Consider the following 17,689-nt stretch of genomic DNA (forward strand, 5'->3'; position numbering starts at 1 on the left):
AAAGCAAGAGGTCTTTCCAAATTGATTTATGCCTTCCTCCATGGGCCCAGATGTAGATGAAGGGAGAGCTCATATGCAGTGTGACTTCTATTTATGTGTGCAACCCTGTGCATTAGCCAAGCCGGGAAGAAGCCAATTATGCAGATTATAAAAGTAAAATCCCCAAACATAAAGCTATCAGGGAGCAGCTCGAGCCACAGCTTCTCCCACGAAACTGGTGGTCTTGACTGGGATGATTTTGCCCCCAGTGGATGTTTGGCAACACTGGAGACATTTTTCATACTTACAAAGAGGAGGGCCTACTAGTGTATTATATATGGTACACACACACACACACACACACACACACACACACACACACACACACACAAAGTCATTCCTTAGTGTAGAGGACAGCTCCCCACAACAGGGAATAATCTGCTCCCAGACAATGATCTCAGCAAACAAGAGCAGCAGAAAGATGGGCCAGGCTTCTCAACAGTGTGAACATTACGCAAATTTGATGTGATGGTGTTAGCCTTCCAGGTTCTTGGGCAAGTTAACCACATTGCATTTCTCTACTATAAAACAAGATAGGGGGCAATGTGACGTAGTCATTCTCAAACATTCTTGGGCCCAAACAATGGCCTTGGAGTCTCCCTAAAATATAAAATCTAGCCGGGCAATGGTGGCGCACGCCTTTAATCCCAGCACTCTGGAGGCAGAGGCAGGTGGATCTCTGTGAGTTCGAGACCAGCCTGGCCTACAGAGCTAGTTCCAGGACAGGCTCCAAAGCCGCAGAGAAACCCTGTCTCGAAAAAGCAAAAAAATAAAATAAAATAAAATCTATTCCTAGAAACTCTGCAGTAGTCACCATCACCGGGGCATTGGCTGTGATTGCAGGTAACCCGCAAACTGCAGCCTGAAACGGTGCAGGTGGGCAGGTGACTCTCAATTTTTCTAGGCAAGATTTGCAAGTCTGGGAACACTGGCACCCCACTGCTAGCCTAGAGGTAACTAGGGCTTTCTTCCTTCAGGGAGTGCCAGCTTCTGCAAGGCTGAGATGGCTGGGGCAGCCCAGCAGATGAAAGGAGCAGCTGCCCCACAAAAACAGCCCACACAGAGCAAAGCTCCAGCCACGGAGAACAGTCATGAGCTAGTCCAGAAAGATGCGTGGACACACCCAAGCATGGCAAATGACACCACCCCAGCAGTGATTTGCCCCCTGTTAACTCCTTTGGGGAAAGGTATCCACAACGTTCTCCAGGAAGCTGGCTGACCTGAGCCTCAGGGTGGAAGAGTGCCACCACGCTGCAGGCACCCAATCCTTTGACTTGTCTTTTCTCTAAGGCACAAATCAAAAACTTACGGTCTGGTATTACAGCTTTATCCTCACCCTCCAAAGAGCTAAAAGAGAAAGAAAAAGGAAAAGGGAGGGAGAGGATTCCAGGCCCTGGCTGAAGAACCACAGAGAGGCAAATGATATCCTATTTCTTCTTTTTCATCTTTTGACCTGAACTAAGCATCCTCATCCTGCCCACATCAGCTGCTCAAGTGCCAGGCAGAGCAACACAGTTAGAGCACGGCCTCCACGGGGATATCCACAAAAACATCCCAGCAAGCTGACCCCACTCAGGAAAGCCTGGGCTTTCAGCTGTCATTCCCCCTTCTTTTTCCCAAGTTCATATGAAACAGACTTCTGCTGTAGGCATCTTGGGTCTCAGATGCTTGTCCTCCCATAAAGGACAGCACTGATAGGGTGTGGCAGGGGCAGGCACCCCTTACTCATAACTTTAGGAGAATCAGAGTGCATTAGGACCAAAAGCATTTTTTTTTTTTGTAAAACAATATCCCAGTCCAAAACAGAACCTCTGCAACAGCTCCTGGGTATCTACCCGGGGAATCCTCACTATAGTATAGCCAGAGATAGCATTTATGGGCACAGACTTTGCAGAGGGGATCTTGGGCTCCAACTTAGAGTTAAGCACCAGGGAAATTCAGCATAGAAGTGACTCTGGGCTAACAAAGAAAGGAGGCAGAAAGATGCACTCTTAAAAGAGGGAGTGACATCGGGGAAGAGACAGAAATCTTTAATAAATTAATTAGTTAATTAATTAATTAAAAAAAAAGAGGGAGTGACAGCCTGGTGTGGCTGGTTAAGGTGGGAGCACAGGAGACACTGGTTTTATTTCAGCCCAGCATTAGACTGTGTCAAGGAAGGAAACAGTACCTTGTAAGAACTAGCATCTCCTTTTAGGACTATTCACCCAAGCATAGCATCAGTGTGCTCACAAGGAGGTGGCATCTGCTGGTGCCCAGGAAAGGAAGGACGGCATGCAGCTGGAGGAGGCCAGCCAGCCTGGGCCAGGTCCCTGAGGACACTGACTCCATCTCTTACAGCAGGTAATCCCCCAGGGGCTGGGGGGCCTCTAGTCCTAAACTCTATCCTCAGAGACTTGCTCCACCCTGATGGGGCTGTTGTCAGCCAACTCTAAAATGCTCAAGTGGGCTACAAAGGGCACTCTGGCTGCCCTCGAAGTTACAGCTCTCTGCAAGCATCTCCCTTCTACAATAGCATGTTCCTTTCTGGATATAAAGCTCGGGTCTCCTGAAGAAGGACACCAGCTAAGAGAGGTGGCCCAGCCTGTTTCCAGCTGCTATTTGGCCAGGGTGGGTGGCCCAGGCTGGACCCAGCCTCTCGCACTTACAAGAGCTGTCCCGAGACCAGAACAAACCTTATGCCCATCCCTTTGGGAGCATCCTTCTTCAATGTATACCAATATCTCAGTCAAATCTCTTGGGAGACAATTCCATCAGCGACCCCAATCACATCTTTTCCCAGAGAATGAATCTGCGAGACCCACGGTGTCCCACACAGCCTGCATGATAACTGCCCCACAAGCTCTGTAGACGGCAGGGGAGGTCTGGACGATGGCCTCTACAGAATGGCCTCTCTGGGGTGCAGAAACCCTACCTGGCGTTATCAGTGGCAACTTGATGCGGAGACCGCCCCCCCAGTCGTGACAGCATTAGCCAGAGCCCCTCAAGTTTCCTCCAGGGTAACATAAGGCTGGCGGCCGGAGTTAAGCTGGACTGCTTGAAGATGGTGTGTGCTTCTGCTCTGCTCCACTTCACTGAGAGGAGCCAGCAGCAGTGAGGATTTAAAATGCAGCAGATGAGATTTAGGTTAGATCCACGGGCGAACTTCCTGACTAAGAGGGAAGCATTGGAAAGGCTGACCCATTACTTAAATTTCACTGACAAGCCACAAGAGGCTGATTGTACTGTCCCCCAGGACTGGGGGTAAGAAACAAGGAGGCAGCATCAGTGCACAATGGTCAGAAGCAGGGGCCTCACCCTGACTGCCAAGAGTCGCTTCACCACTGACATGCACGAACTAGAAAATCAAGTCCAAAGAATTGAAGAAAATAGGAGAAAGTCAAATATTCTATGCCCTTCAGGAGAAAAGGTCTACCGAGCAAGGAGCACCAACCACTCAGGAGAAAAGGTCTACCGGGCAGGGAGCACCAACCACCATCACAAAGCCGATGAAACGCTTCAAGGCTGCGATGACCTGGCTGTGTGACAAGTGTGTGAGACTCATTAAAAGCTGTGCTCTGCCAAACATGTAGCTGTGCGTTTTAGACAAGAATAGAGGTGCTGCGGTGTGGGCTGTGGCAGGGTCCACACAGTACGCAAGAGTTCAACCTTCAGAGATTGGGGGGGGGGGGGGGACTGGGCCTGTCACACACACCTTTAGCCCCAGGACTTAGCCCAGAAAGACTAGGATCCTATACACAGCAAGTTCAAGGATAACCTGGGCTACCCCCCAGGACAGGGGTAGGGTGGACAGATCCACTAAAACCCAACTTGAGGCACCAATGATTTTACTGGGCTGACTTACAGAACATGGGTGAAGGGTTACTTATAAGAGTGTGAGTGACCCCAAAACATCCACACCATAGGAGAGGGAGGGAGGGGTAACACAACAGCGGAAATTAGCAGTAACTATCTCTGGGTGTGGAGGTATATATTCTTATTTTCTTCTTTTGGATATTTTCCAAATATTATAAAGTAAGAATAACCAGAAAGCATTCCCAAGGTGGGAAACAGCAGAGAGGTGGAGAGCCTGGTCCCTGACAACACTCCATGACTGAGTCCACCTCATCGGCACAGACATTATTCCCAGAAAGCAAAAGGCTGACACTCGATCTCGTACTTGGCAAGACAAACACAGTCTGCCTTCCAGAACGGCCTGGCGTGCCCACTGAAGCACCTGGAAACCACACATCATGGCTCCTCTCGGAGGCACAGGCGTCCTTCCCAAGAGAGCCTGGGGTGCCCAATTCCTGTCTAGCCCCTCTGCTCATCTCACCCAGTGTGGGGGTGAACAGCAGGAGAGGGAGGAGGGGTCTGCTCAGAAGGGCCTCCTGGAATGACCCTGAGAACATTCCAGAGTAAGAGTCGGTCCCTGCCAACTGCTCACCCAGTGTAGCTGGGGCACAGCAGGTCTCATTCAAAGTCTACAAAGTAGAAACTTTTGGCTTCGTTCCAAAAAAAAAAATTCAAGGTTCTTTCCCTTAAGTCACACCAAAGGAAATTAAGTGGCAGGGCTGGGATAAAATCCTGCTCAACCTCCCCATGTCAGGGAAAGTGTCTTCTCAGCCACTTCTAGCAAGGGTGTCCATGCAGAGAGCATGACGTAGATCACACCTCCCCTCTATATTTTTATACTTCATCCTCTTGATGCTGTGAGACAGGCTGCCTCACTCTCTCCACGGATGTAGATCAGTAGCTCTCCATGGATACCTCAATGGCTCCCTGTGGCCAAGTCCCCCAACCCTCCTCAAGGACACTGAAGGATGCTGAGCATCAGGAGGGGAGCTGCCTGTGAGCATCCACTCTGGAGATACACCAACAGCTTGTGTCCTGGAGTTCACAGGATCCCCTTCCCACTCACCGCAGACCTCTCGGCCTTCCTACAGATTGGGAAACTGAGGCTAAAAAGTTGGCCTTCTCTGAATCTATAAAGAAGCAGACCTAGGACTGGAACTGAGGTGCCGTTGGAACTCTTGCCCTGAAAAGTTGTAAACTCTATAGAGCCCCAACTGCAAGGCTGAATCCTCAGGATCTGTCTGTAGCGTTCGTTTCGTGCCGTGCTACCACAAACTAATTGAAAACAACACAAACGGCACAATCTAGTGAGAAGGAAACCTTACCAAACTACACCAGGCCGGGTACTGTGGCGTGTGCTCATTATCCCAGCACTCGGGTGTCTGAAGCAAGTGGACTACAGAAATTTCAAGATCAGCCTGGGCAATATAGCTAGCACGAGACCAGCCAGGGCTATGTAGTACAACCCTGTCAAAACAAAACCAAAACCAAACAAACAAATCCCCACAAACATAAGTCAGATAAATAAGTCTCTTAAAAATTGTGTTAAATGTCACAGGAGGATAGGAGTCTGCAATATAAAAATAAAGGGCCAGGCTGGGGAGAGAGTTCAGCGGGCAAAAGCAGTTGCCCCCAATCCCAACCTGAGTTCCATACCCAGAACCTATGTGGTGAATCAATGGACCCAACTGGCATAGGATGCCCTCTGACCTCTACATACAGCCATGTCATACAGAGCCTCATACACCCTCTACACACATACACACACACTAATAGGTGTGCTCAGATGCATGCACACACACAAATAAGTAAAAATAATCACATTTTTAAAATTTAAGTGTTTATTATAAGAATTTGATTACTGGGGCTGGAGAGATAGCTCAGAGGTTAAGAGCATTGCTTGCTCTTCCAAAGGTCCTGAGTTCAATTCCCAGCAACCACATGGTGGCTCACAACCATCTGTAATGGGGTCTGGTGCCCTCTTCTGGCCTGCAGGCATACACACAGACAGAATATTGTATACATAATAAATAAATAAATAAATAAATAAATAAATAAATAAATAAATAAATATTTTAAAAAAAGAATTTGATTACAGCTGACGCATGTCTGGATCCCAACACTCAGGAAGCTGAGGATAAAAATTCAAAGTCTGCCCAGGCTACAGTGTGAATATGAGATTTTTTTTTTTGAGAGGGAGAGGAGAAATTATTCACGGTTTCTTTTCAGTGGTTTAATAAAAAGCAAAAACAACTTGAATGTCTGTAAATAGGGGAACAGATAATTATGACTATAGTAGTTAAATAAATTAGACACCTATACATTGACATTAAAGAGTCTAAAAGAAATGGTGAGCTTTAAAAAACAGACAACAAAGGGTTGGCTGGAGAGGTGGCACAGTGGGTAAAGGCACTGGACACCAAGTGTGACGACCTGAGTCCCATCCCTGGGACCTACACATGAGCACTGTTGCACACATGTGTGTACAGACATATAGTAAACAAACAAACCAATACCTTAATGGGTGATAAACTGAGCATGAAGTACACACTTAAAATTCTAGTACTTGGGAAGAAGAGGCTAGACCAGTGGTTCTCAAGCTTCCCAACACTATGACCCTTTAACACAGTTCCTCATGTTGTGTTGACCCCCAACCATAGAGTTATTTTCATTGCTACTTCATGACTCTAATTTTGCTATTGTTATGAATGGTAATGTAAGTATCTGATATGGAAGCTATCTGATAATAGACCCCGTGAAAGGGTCACTTGATTCCCAAAGTGATCATGACCCACAGGTTGAGATCCACTGGGATAAAGGGTTGTAAATTTGAGACCAATCTGGGCCAAATACTAAGGCTCTTTCTCAAAATAATAGTTACAATAATAAATTTAATTTTAAAAAATTAATTTTATCAAACTTAATTTTTAAATTTTTTTTAAAAAGAATTTACTAGATACCTTACTTTTCTCATAAACAAACTTGAATTTCTCTTCGGATAAGTATGATAAAGATCTACTAACAGAAGAGTAACAAAACACACTCACCCATACACACCTAACACACTTACACTCGTGAATGCAAAGCTCTAGTGATCACAAATACAAAATCTGCTTCACTGGGCAAGAGTATCAGCAGGTTATCAGAAGGGCAAGGGCAAAATCCACCTCTGACCTCTGTCAGCCTCCAGGGGCTGCCCATGTTCCTGGACCCACAGCCCATATCCCTCCACCACCTGTCATGCCTTTCCTCCTTCTCTCTGCTCTGTCTAGGCACCAGGTAATCCAAACTCCTTCCCTCCCTCAACCTGTAACTCTCTTTACCACGGGAGGCGGCACATCCATGGGTTCTGGGATTAGAATCTGGGTATCTTGGGGCCACTTGGTCCAGCTGTCACAACATCTGTGGGTAGCACACAGGCAGTGACGAAAGCTCGGTGGCAGGCACTATGGGAACATCACAGTAAAACCCCTTTCATTCTGCTGGTGAGCTGAGCTAACCACTGTAATAACCACTGTGCTCTACTGAGACACTACACCAGTAACGGGCAGCCCTTGGCGGGGCTGGGACGGGGTACAAAACTGCAAACGGATGTTCATAGGCTCTTGTTGATTCTCTGAATGCTGGAAACACAGACACATGACTGAGTCTCAAAACCCATGTAACAATTACCCTTTAGAGAAACTGACAGGCACGAACCTCGTCTTCCTGGAGTCATGTGGCATCACCACAACGGGAACACAAGCCAAATGTCAGAAGGATAAGTAATCTATCACTTAAACGCATGAGTCAGATTTGATAAATTCCAGTCTTTGAAATTCTATCAAAATGAAGCCTTAAATTAACAGGCTATGACGGCAACCTAGCAACCCAGCCTCATTCACTGCCACCTGAGCCCAGTACTGTAGAAGTCGGATCTCAACAGGAGTCCAGCCCACACAAAAGGATGGCTGGGTCCCAGCACACAACCTGTGGAAAACTAAATGCTAAAATGAGTAACTGGAGCAGGCTGAGAGCTGAACCCTAACTCCATTTCCCGTCCTCTCTGACCTTGGGTGTAGGGACCTTTGGAGCTTTCTGAATACCAAGGGCCACCTCGCTGACTCACAGTAAGACACTCAGCACACAGAAGGGGTTCACTAAGCGCTAGTTCCTTCTTCCGTCCCTTAAGTACTAAAGCCAACAGGCAAGCCCCTCCCTCACTGGAAGAGTGTAACCACACCTCACCCACACACTGCCTCTGAAATCTCAGCCTGTACTCAGCCTGCCCAACCTGTACTTCTACTTTTTCTTTAAATAGACCACAGATTCTGGCCACATCCAAAGCCATAATAACTGCCAAATGAGGAGCTTCAAGTTTTAGCTGCATTATTTTGCAAATTATGTGGGGGAAAAAAAACCCTGATATGTGCAACTGTTAAAATAAGTATGAACCCCTGCATGACAGCATTTCACTGAGCCCTGAGAAATGGGTGGGAGGGGAGAGCCTAAGTTCTGAAGGTCTTGGATCAATTAGAAATGTTCTGTATATTCCAGTCAGTTCTGAGACTCAGTTTCCCCTATTGATAAAGGCAAGAGTCAAAACTTTTCTATCCCTTCCAGTTTTGATAGTCTGATATTAATTATCAAATGACCAAAACAAGCAAAATAATCCAAGTAGAGAATTTCTTTAAAAAGAATGGATGGCCTGGCGGTGGTGGTGCATGCCTGGATACTGGGTGTCACTGTGTGCCTGTGGGCACCAGCAGACTGCACAGACTCCACTCTGAATGTCTTGCTCATCTTTCTCTCCACCCACAGTGCAGAGACAGTCAGAGTGACCTGACTCCATAAGGAAACAAGGCTTATAGGAAGAGTACCTGAAAGACTACCTGTTCCAAGGCACAAAACCAATCTGCCCAGAGGTAATAATGACCTAATCTCCCCTCCCACAAAAACAAATGCCCCCACTTCCTTAAGAGAAAAAAAAAAGTTGAAAGCTCCAAGATGCAAAGTGCTTATCTCCAGACTTATCCACAGTTCTTCCCTTTTATCTCCTTTTGTAATATTGAAGCTTTACAATATATTATTGAAAGGAAAATTATTAAAACTATTAAGCAAGACTGCCTGCCACAGTTTGACCTTGACCTAAGTCGGGTCAGAGCACCAAGCATCATTCAGTGTGTGCGCGTGTGCGTGTGAGGAGGTGGGGTGGGGGTGTGAGGGCACCTGGCCTCAGGCAAGTCACTGCAATTTGCTGTGAAATGAAGGGAATGTCACCTGCTCTGACGACATACTTCATCAGGCTGCTGTGGGCGGAGGCTCAGGAACACACCGTAGGATCGCTGTGCCTCCTAGAGCTCCTACCTTCCCTACTCCTGGAGTCCTACCTGTTGCTTTCACTTTTCCTCCCAAAGCAGAATTTATTGCTTCACGTCACACCTTCATAATGTTGCTTTTATCATTAAAAGAGAGAACAGTCCACAAGGATGCAGCCTTTGCTTCTGAGCAAGCTACCAAACTACAAAAACAAACTGGGCCCGAGCACAACTCTGGCAATGAGCAATTCTGAGTTGAAAACACCACAGCCGCGAGCCCTTGTTTTCCAGGGGTGTTCTGTTCCTTTCTTCTTTCTGGCATTTTTTTTTCCTCTAACATTTTGAGAACTTCAAACCACAGTGCATCCTGGTAGATGGTAGGAAGCAAAGGCAAAATGAAGGAGAAGTGTTCATTGAAGAGTCAGAGACCTGGAACCTTTGGAAGTGCTGAGCCCAATGACCAGACTCTTCCTGCCCAACACCAAATCAAAAGGATACCTTTGGGTTTGTTTTTTTTTTTTTACTTTCTCTCTCCTGCTCTCTCTCTCTCTCTCTCTCTCTCTCTCTCTCTCTCTCTCTCTCTCTCTCTCTCTCTCTCTCGTCCCCTCCTCCCCCGGGAGGTACGTATGTGTATGCATGTGTGTATGTTCAGATGCACTCACCTGTACATGTGAGCATATAGGTCAGAGGTCAAAGTCACCTTCCCGCCTTACTTTGAGACAGAATCTCTCACTGAAACCAGAGCTGGCTGAATTCAGAAGCTGGCCAGAGAGCTCCAATATTAGCTGAAGTAACATACACCCACGGCCACACTTAGCTTTCAGTGGGTGCTGGGGATCTGAACTCAGGTCCTCACGCTTGAGCAGCAGGCACTCTATCTAACCAAGCCATCTCCCCAGCCAGTAGACAACTTCTTAAAAGGTAAAAGTGAGGGCGAGAGGTAAGAGAGTTGCACACAAGAGACATTCAAAAGTTAGAGACAAGAGCGTGTTTGCCCATTAGCTCCAGAGCCTGTGGGATGATGGGAAGGAGAGACCCCAAAAGAACAAGGAACCAATAAGAACATTCTACTCATTTTACAACTTATGCCTGATTTTGCCTACAATAGCAGAACGGGTCAATGAAGAAATACATTTGAGGAAATTTGAATTCAGAGACTCTCAAATGATGGTTTCAATGGAGGCAACCAAATAATTGCTAACAATTCAACTTCCTCATCAATAAAATGTGAGCAATAGAATCTGCCTCCAACACTGTAAAGACTTCAACAACACAACACAGCCCCAGGTAACGTGGAATGTCAGGCCACATTCGCACCTAGGATTCCATTATATCACAAAGGCTGTATTTCCTGAGTCAATGACAGGCACTGGCTGGTCGGTCCTAAGACTGACTTAGGACACCTTTCAGTGGCCCTGACATCTGAGTCCTGCTAAAGAGGCTCCAGAGGCCTCCTTCAGTGCTGGAAGCTGGAAGCCAAGTTTGATGTTCAAGTCTGATTAAACCCTCCCAAGACAGTTGCCACATCTGATCCCTAGGAGCCCAGATACAGTTTCTAACATTCTTACTTCCTGTGTGAAAACAGCTCCCCCAGTTGATGACCCAGTGATCCTCTAGGTACCAATTAGTCAGCATATGCTGAATCCTTTCCAAACATCTCCTATAATCCTCCCAATGTGGGGTTGGCACAGAGTTTCCTCATTCCTATTTCACAGGTGAAGACACTGACTCAGCCTCAGGACACAGAGCAGAGATTGAGTTCAAACCCAAGTTCACAGAGAAAATGACACCCATCCACACACACACCCTTCTTCCTCAATCCACCCCTCACCCCTTATTCTCTCCTGGTTTCGGCATGCCTAGAGGCCTAACAGGGGCCCCTTTTGCCTCTCACAAGAGACAGTGCAATCACCAGAAGGATCTTTGTGTTTTTGCAAACACAGCTACTGGAATCTTTTTCCCTATGTCCTGATTCAGAACAAACCTTCAGAACACTCCCCTCTTGCTCTCAGAGGCTCCTGGAGTCAGTGTCCAGCTGAGGCCTCAGCTGCTGCTGGACTCAAGTCTACCTATTTCACTCAGAGTAGAGATAAGGAACAAGATGGGGGATGTGGGGGTGAAACACACAACACAAGGACACCTCCAAACAGTCACAGCCCGTCCTCTGACCTCACAACCCACCCCATAATCCCAAAGCCTCCCTGAAAACCCTCCACCCTCTGGTCGCTTTCTATTCAGTTCACGGTGTCTAGGAGACACTGCTATTCACTGTTGCTTTGCGGAGTCCCCTTGGATAGCCTCACCAGATAGAGATGGGGCCATTAACAGTGAGTATTGAGACACGGACAGCAAGCCAAAAGGTGAGCAGGCACAGTCAGATGCCAGGTTTGGGCCAGCTTCCTAAATAGAGGAAAACTGGCTTATAATCAGAGCTGCCTCCACACACTCTCCAGCACCAATAGCTCGGGTCACCAACAGAGACGACAACGCTCCTGGGTGCTGGCAGTGGCATCCAGCGTGTACAGACCAGCAGGCCCTCCCTGCTGAAGAAACCCATGGTTCCATTTCCCCAATTATCTGGGATATTAGGGAACAGCAGTTTCCTTATAGAAAAAGTCTGGGGTGAGATGGCTGTCTAAGCAGCCACTGGAGAGGCCAGCCCACAGAGCTGGAGGGAAGGGGAGAGGAACCTCATGAGCCAGCTTCCTGAGGAAGTTTTCAGAGAGCTGGAATGAAGAGGGCACCAGGCCTGTTTCAGAGCCTGTCACCTGGCAGACTCACAGGCAGAGTTAACATGGGCCTCCTTGCCCCCCACTTCCAACAGTCCTTCTTCTCCCCACACTTCTGCACCCTGGACCCTTCATTTCCCAGACCGAGCATCCTATCCTAAGCTGGAAAGGCATCCCGACACAGCTTCCCAGCTCTGAAGACTCAAAACTGCCAGGAAGGATGAAGTTGTCCTCAGGCTTGCTTCCGTTTATGCCCAGAGCCCATTTGCAGCTCTTCCCCTCCGTTCCTGGGGCCCAGGTAGAAATACCCCAGCTGCCTGCACACCTTCTGCCAAGGCCAGAAAGGAAACTGAAACTGCCTGAGGGAGCGCTCCACTCCACCCCACCCCACCCCCACAGCTCTCCACCCAGGCTTGTCTTCCTCTCTACTGGAGGCACAGCTTGGGTGCCACCTGTCAGGGTCCTGCCAGAGGTCCTCCTACAGACCCAAGTTCTCAAAGCAGCATGGGAGGCACTTGTAGAGTGAGAGCCACTGCAGGCAGCATTCGCAGCTCACACTCTGGGTGCGCACTGAAAGAGCTCAGTCTGCTGTTAGACAGCAGTTGGTTTCCAAAAGGCAAGAGAAAAGGTGCATATGCTCAAATAAATGAATAAATAAAAATGAAGGGATACTGTCTTGCTGTTCCCCCAGGGAGTCTGTCTGTCCTACAGACAAGAAAGAAAAGGGGTTCCCTCCCGAATACTGGTTTCCTGGGAGAATGCCCATTCTCCTTGGAAATCCACTGCAGTATCATGGACTAAAACAGTAAGGGGGGGGGGGGAGTGCAAGCCACCAATCTCATTTCCAGTGTCTCTGTCGCCAGCCAATACATATTAATAATTAACCTGCCTACTAGGAGCTGCGGTTGCCAAGAAAGATGAGTGACAGCACAGGGAGCCTTAACCCTAGACCCCCCCAGGCTTCCAGGCTTGGGGTGCAAAGGAAGCCTGGAACAAAGCCCTGCCTTCCTTCAGAAAGATGTATCTGACATGTGAGTTGTCACTCACGAGGGGCTGACCCCTGACCTTTCCACAGCCAGCTTCAGGCTTTTGCTCTCCAGAAAGCGGACAAGGAAAGGCTCTGGGAGGGCAGGGGAGGCAGGATCATTGGCCCACCCGGTGCAAAACCACTGACCACCTCCCACCTCCTTCAGAGCCAGTCTCCGACCTACAGCTCGCACGCCTCTGTGGCCTCTAATTCCCACGCACCACCGGCGATTTTTGGAAAGCCGTACTGTCTGCAGAGAGAGAATCCTGTTACCATGAACACAGGCAGGACTTGGAGATGCGATTCTTTAACCCTGCTGGGCATCTACCGGCGCGCCCTTCCCAAGAGGAGAGAAGCCAGGGGCTAGTTGAATTCTCTCCTAATCCACCGCGCCCAGACACAAAGCACCAGACCATTGCCCGCGATCCCCGCGTCCTGCCCGAGAAAGTTCGTGCGTGCACACACCTGCAGGCTGCCTGCGGTTCTCCCCAGCACTCCAGGGCGGCGGGCCGTGCATCCCGGGGCGGGCAGCGCCAAGGCTCCATGCGCCCGCTCCGGCCCCGGTGGGCCACCGGTCAACAGCTTTGGGCCACGGAACGTGGCTGGGCCTCCAAGCGCCCACCGCACATTGTGCGCCCTCCTCGTCCTCGCCGGGGCCTTTGCGAAGAGCCCACACCCACTTGACATCAGCGCCGACCCAAGCGCGCCGCGCAGCGCCAGACGCCGGCCCCTAGCAGTCCAGAGGGCGCCCTAGGTGCTGCCTCGCGGCCAGGACGGCGCGTCCCAGACTGGCACATTCCTTTCCTTGCAGAGGATGCTGCAAGCTGGAGGAGGCTGAGATGGAGGAGGGGAGAGAGGCAAGCGCGCGGGAAGGGCAGGACCTACGGCCTCACCACTGTGGCGTTCTGGCGCCCAGCCAGTCACCAAAAGCCCTGCCAAGCCCTTGCAGCAAGTACCCATCAACTGTGAGAACCAGGCTGTAGGTTACGTGGTGTGATGTCCACACGCCGGCAAAAACCCTCTGAAAGCCCTGACCTTGAATTCTTCCGCACTCTGTTTCTGGAAGCTCCGCTTCAACAACAAGCACCCCCGCCCCACCGGAGGATTGCCCGGCTGATTCTGGTAAGCCAGGAAAGAATGCTTGGTTGGACGTGGCTGCTCACCCCCATACCCTAGGGGTCCACTGACAAGCACCAGAGAAGTAGACCATACCCACTAGCTTTGGCAGCCCCAACTGTGTTTTTCTTCTCTCAATATCCTTGGTAATAAGGGACTTCTCTTCTGCTTCTGCAGGCAGTCAGAAACAGAACCGCCCAGCAACCCACACACACTTCTAATTCATTCATTAGTATCTAAATATTCAAATAAAAATAAGGCTCAGAATGTGCCTGCAGCTACACATAGAGGATAAAGTTCCTGCACTCACAGCCAGGATAATACAGTCAGGATGAGATCTTAAACGTAGAACAAGCTCTCTATAGTGGTCTGGCGCAGATACAGAGGCTTAAGGAGGAACACTGATAACTAAGGTTTACTTGCGCTCCTGTCAACAGGTGGAGATGCTGGGCAGAAGTGGGCCTCCATGCCTGAGAGCTTTTGTCCAGAGAGCATGTGAGGCTGCCTACGGGCCCTGGAAAACAGTCCACCTCTCTGTCCTGAGACCTTCAAGTGCTCTCTCATCTCCGCCTGTCCATGGCTGTCTCACCTCAATGAGCAAACACTGAGGAGAATTGGGAACCTTCGCATATGGCTCCAGTGCCACCATCACTGTTCTACATGGTCCTTCAGAAACACTTTTGCTCTCTGGTCTCAGTGTTTTCTCTATAGGGCAGAGATGGGTTAGGACAATCCTTCTCCCGAGATCTGTTTAACTCCTGTCTTCTTTGGATAAGTATACAAATGTCATTTTCATTCCAGCGCCTCTATGATACAAGACAGTGAATTATTTTCCAAATCAAATCATATTGAAGGGATGGCTCAGTGGAAACAAAATTCCAATCCCCAGCACCAATGTAATGGTGGGTGGGTGTCGTGGCCTGCCTATAATCCCAGGGCAAGGGAGGTAAAGAAGAGGTTCTGGGACCAAGTTGGCTCCAAGCTGGCTATCTAGACTAGCTGAACCAGTGACCTCCCAGTTCAATGAGGCGATCTATAAGGTACACCTGAGAAAGACAGCATCAACCTCCAGCCTCCATATGCACGTCACATGTGTCCACACATGCAAACACAAACACACACACAGGCATACCAAAATAAGAATAAAGAAATTGGGGCTGGGAAGATGGTTAAGAGCACCAGCTGCACCAGGTGGTGGCAGCTCACGCCTTTAACCCTGGCACTCAGGAGGAAGAGGCAGGCGGAGCAAAGTGAGTGTCAGGACAGCTAGGACTACACAGAAAAACTCTGTCCCAGGAGGAACATGAGCACCAACTACTTCCCCAAAGGGTCTGGATTCAAATCCTAAACCCACATCCACCTCCAGCTCCAGTGCCAGGAGATCTGATGCCCTCTTTCAGTTTGCTCAGGCATAACGCATGCCTGTAGTGTACAGACATGCAGGCAAAATACCTACACACATAAAAATTAAAAATAAATTTAAAAAGAAACCTTAAAAATCATACCAAAAACACACTTGTTGAAGCTACATGTGCCCTTTAAGTATTACTCTACTATTTTTAGATGTTTATGAAGTCAGTTTGAAAAAAACAGATAGCAAGCTCTCTCTTCCACAAGAAGCCAGACACCAGTATTCACTTATCTCCAGCCTCACTTAAAAAACTTCTCCCAGGGGGCTGGAGAGATGGCTCAGAGGTTAAGAGCACTGCCTGCTCTTCCAGAGGTCCTGAGTTCAATTCCCAGCAACCACATGTTGGCTCACAACCATCTGTAATGAGGTCTGGTGCCTTCGTCTGGCCTGCATACATACACACAGACAGAATATTGTATACATAACAAATAAATAAATATTAAAAAAAAAAAAACTTCTCCCATACAAATTGGCCAAGCAATGAACAGAACACTTGGCCATCCAAAAATAAAGAAGAGGAATGCTGTGGAAGAGTCTTTTGAATAATTTCTAGTTTAGTGCAGGGGAATAGACCCATTGTAGATGTGTACAATGTTCCTGGAGACAATATGGCAATATGAAATAAAAGCCTTAAAATCACTCAGCTTCTGGGAGTCATCAGCTTCAAGATGAAGTATTTATCCACAAAAGGCAGTCACTGGCGCCACATTTGCATAGCAGTACATAATTACAATGACCTAAACACAGCAGAGACTAGCTAATACAATATGGTGCATCCTTACAGTAAAATATGCCCCAAGTTTAGAAATCATATACTCGGGGGCTGGGTGCAGCAGTGCACACCTTTAATCCCAGCACTCAGGAAGCAGGGGCAGGCAGAGCTCTGTGAGTCCAAGGCCAGCTCGCTCCACGTAGTGAAATACACATACAATATTTACTGCAGACTAAACAAAAGATTCTAAGATGAACGATCCTGACCGTGTACATGTGTTCACGGGGGGGGGGGGGGGGGGGGGGACGGGACAACTTTCCATGGCGTTTCCTGATGCTCGTTTTTCTTAATAACTAATTTCACCCATGCCCTGCGGCAAACATGAGCCTCACTGGTAAATCTATTATCCCATATTAGAGCTGTAAAACTCTAATGTTAACGCAGAATGGAACAAACCTCCCAGGCAAACAGGAATACAGACCAATTCTTCACCCCCACACACTAGCCACTGGGGATGGGTTCTTGTCTTAAAAGGGGAATCACTTTGTTCCCAGCCTTCTTGTAGAGATTTGTCAGTTATCCTAGCTCACAGGTATTCAAACTTAATGTGCACAGATTACTGTCCATGGTGGTGTGGGGTATGTCTGATTTTATGATTTTTTTTTAAACCTTGCATGCTACTTCTATGATGGAGGAAGGTCATTGGTTAAATTAAAAGAAACTGCTTGGCTCTCATTGGTTAGGAGATAGGTGGGAGGAGTAAACAGAACAAAACGCTGGGAGGAAGAGGAAGTGAAGTCAGACTCCACAGTTCTCGTCTCCGGAGCAGACGCCCGAGAGAGACGCCATGCCCCGCTCCCAGGAAGCTCCGGCCTAGAATCTTCCCCGTAAGACCGGTGCTCACAGATTATTAGAGATGGGTTGATTGGGATATCAGAATTAGCCAGTAAAGGCTAGAGCTAAGAGCCAAGCAGTGATTAAAAGAATACAGTGTCTGTGTAATTATTTCGGGGCATAAGCTAGCCGGGCAGGCGGCTGGGGTATTGGGGACACAGCCCCGCCGCCCCTATTACTACACTTCTAGAACCTAATCAACGTACGGTTCAGTAAAGCAGACAACCAGGCGTGTGAGCCACTATGCAACAATGTCAGAACCATGTGGTTTTGTATCTTCTTCTTGAGATTTCCTGGTGTGGCTAACTTGTCTCGCAATAAACATATATTACTTTGATGATCAGATCATAAAATGCTACTTAAAAATGACTGAATTTAGGGAACCTTTAAAAATACAGGTTTGGGTGGGGCATGCCTGTAATCACAGTGCTTGGGAGACTGAGGCAGGAGGATTGCTATGGGTTCAGGATAAACATGGGCTTCGGGGTGAGGCTCAAGGAGTGCTCTTAACTACTGAGTGATCTCTCCAGCCCCTGCATTGATTTTTAAAACGCCAGCTCTGACTGTGCCCTTCGTATCCCTCCTTTTGGTGAGTGCTGACACTGTCCCAGCCAGCGCCCCAACATCCAA

At 48.3% G+C, this 17,689-nt stretch overlaps 1 protein-coding gene across 8 annotated transcripts in view; it reads right to left on the minus strand.

Moving 5' to 3' along the window:
- Nucleotides 1–17,689, minus strand: part of Plekha7 (pleckstrin homology domain containing A7) — a 188,172-nt gene that overhangs the window by 101,809 nt on the left and 68,674 nt on the right. For 2 of the 8 annotated variants that reach the window (XM_075971979.1, XM_075971986.1), the window contains exon 1: nucleotides 13,392–13,595. The exons of 4 other annotated variants lie outside the window; for them this stretch is intronic. In XM_075971979.1, coding sequence (XP_075828094.1) covers nucleotides 13,392–13,471 — 80 coding nt within the window. In that variant the 5' untranslated portion in view covers nucleotides 13,472–13,595. Of the gene's footprint in view, nucleotides 1–13,391; nucleotides 13,626–17,689 lie in introns of those variants that run through there. 2 more of the 8 variants (XM_075971983.1, XM_075971984.1) reach the window with 2 other exon arrangements.

Source organism: Microtus pennsylvanicus, chromosome 5 (genome assembly GCF_037038515.1).
Source record: "Microtus pennsylvanicus isolate mMicPen1 chromosome 5, mMicPen1.hap1, whole genome shotgun sequence".
NCBI classification, from domain to species: Eukaryota; Metazoa; Chordata; class Mammalia; order Rodentia; family Cricetidae; genus Microtus; species Microtus pennsylvanicus.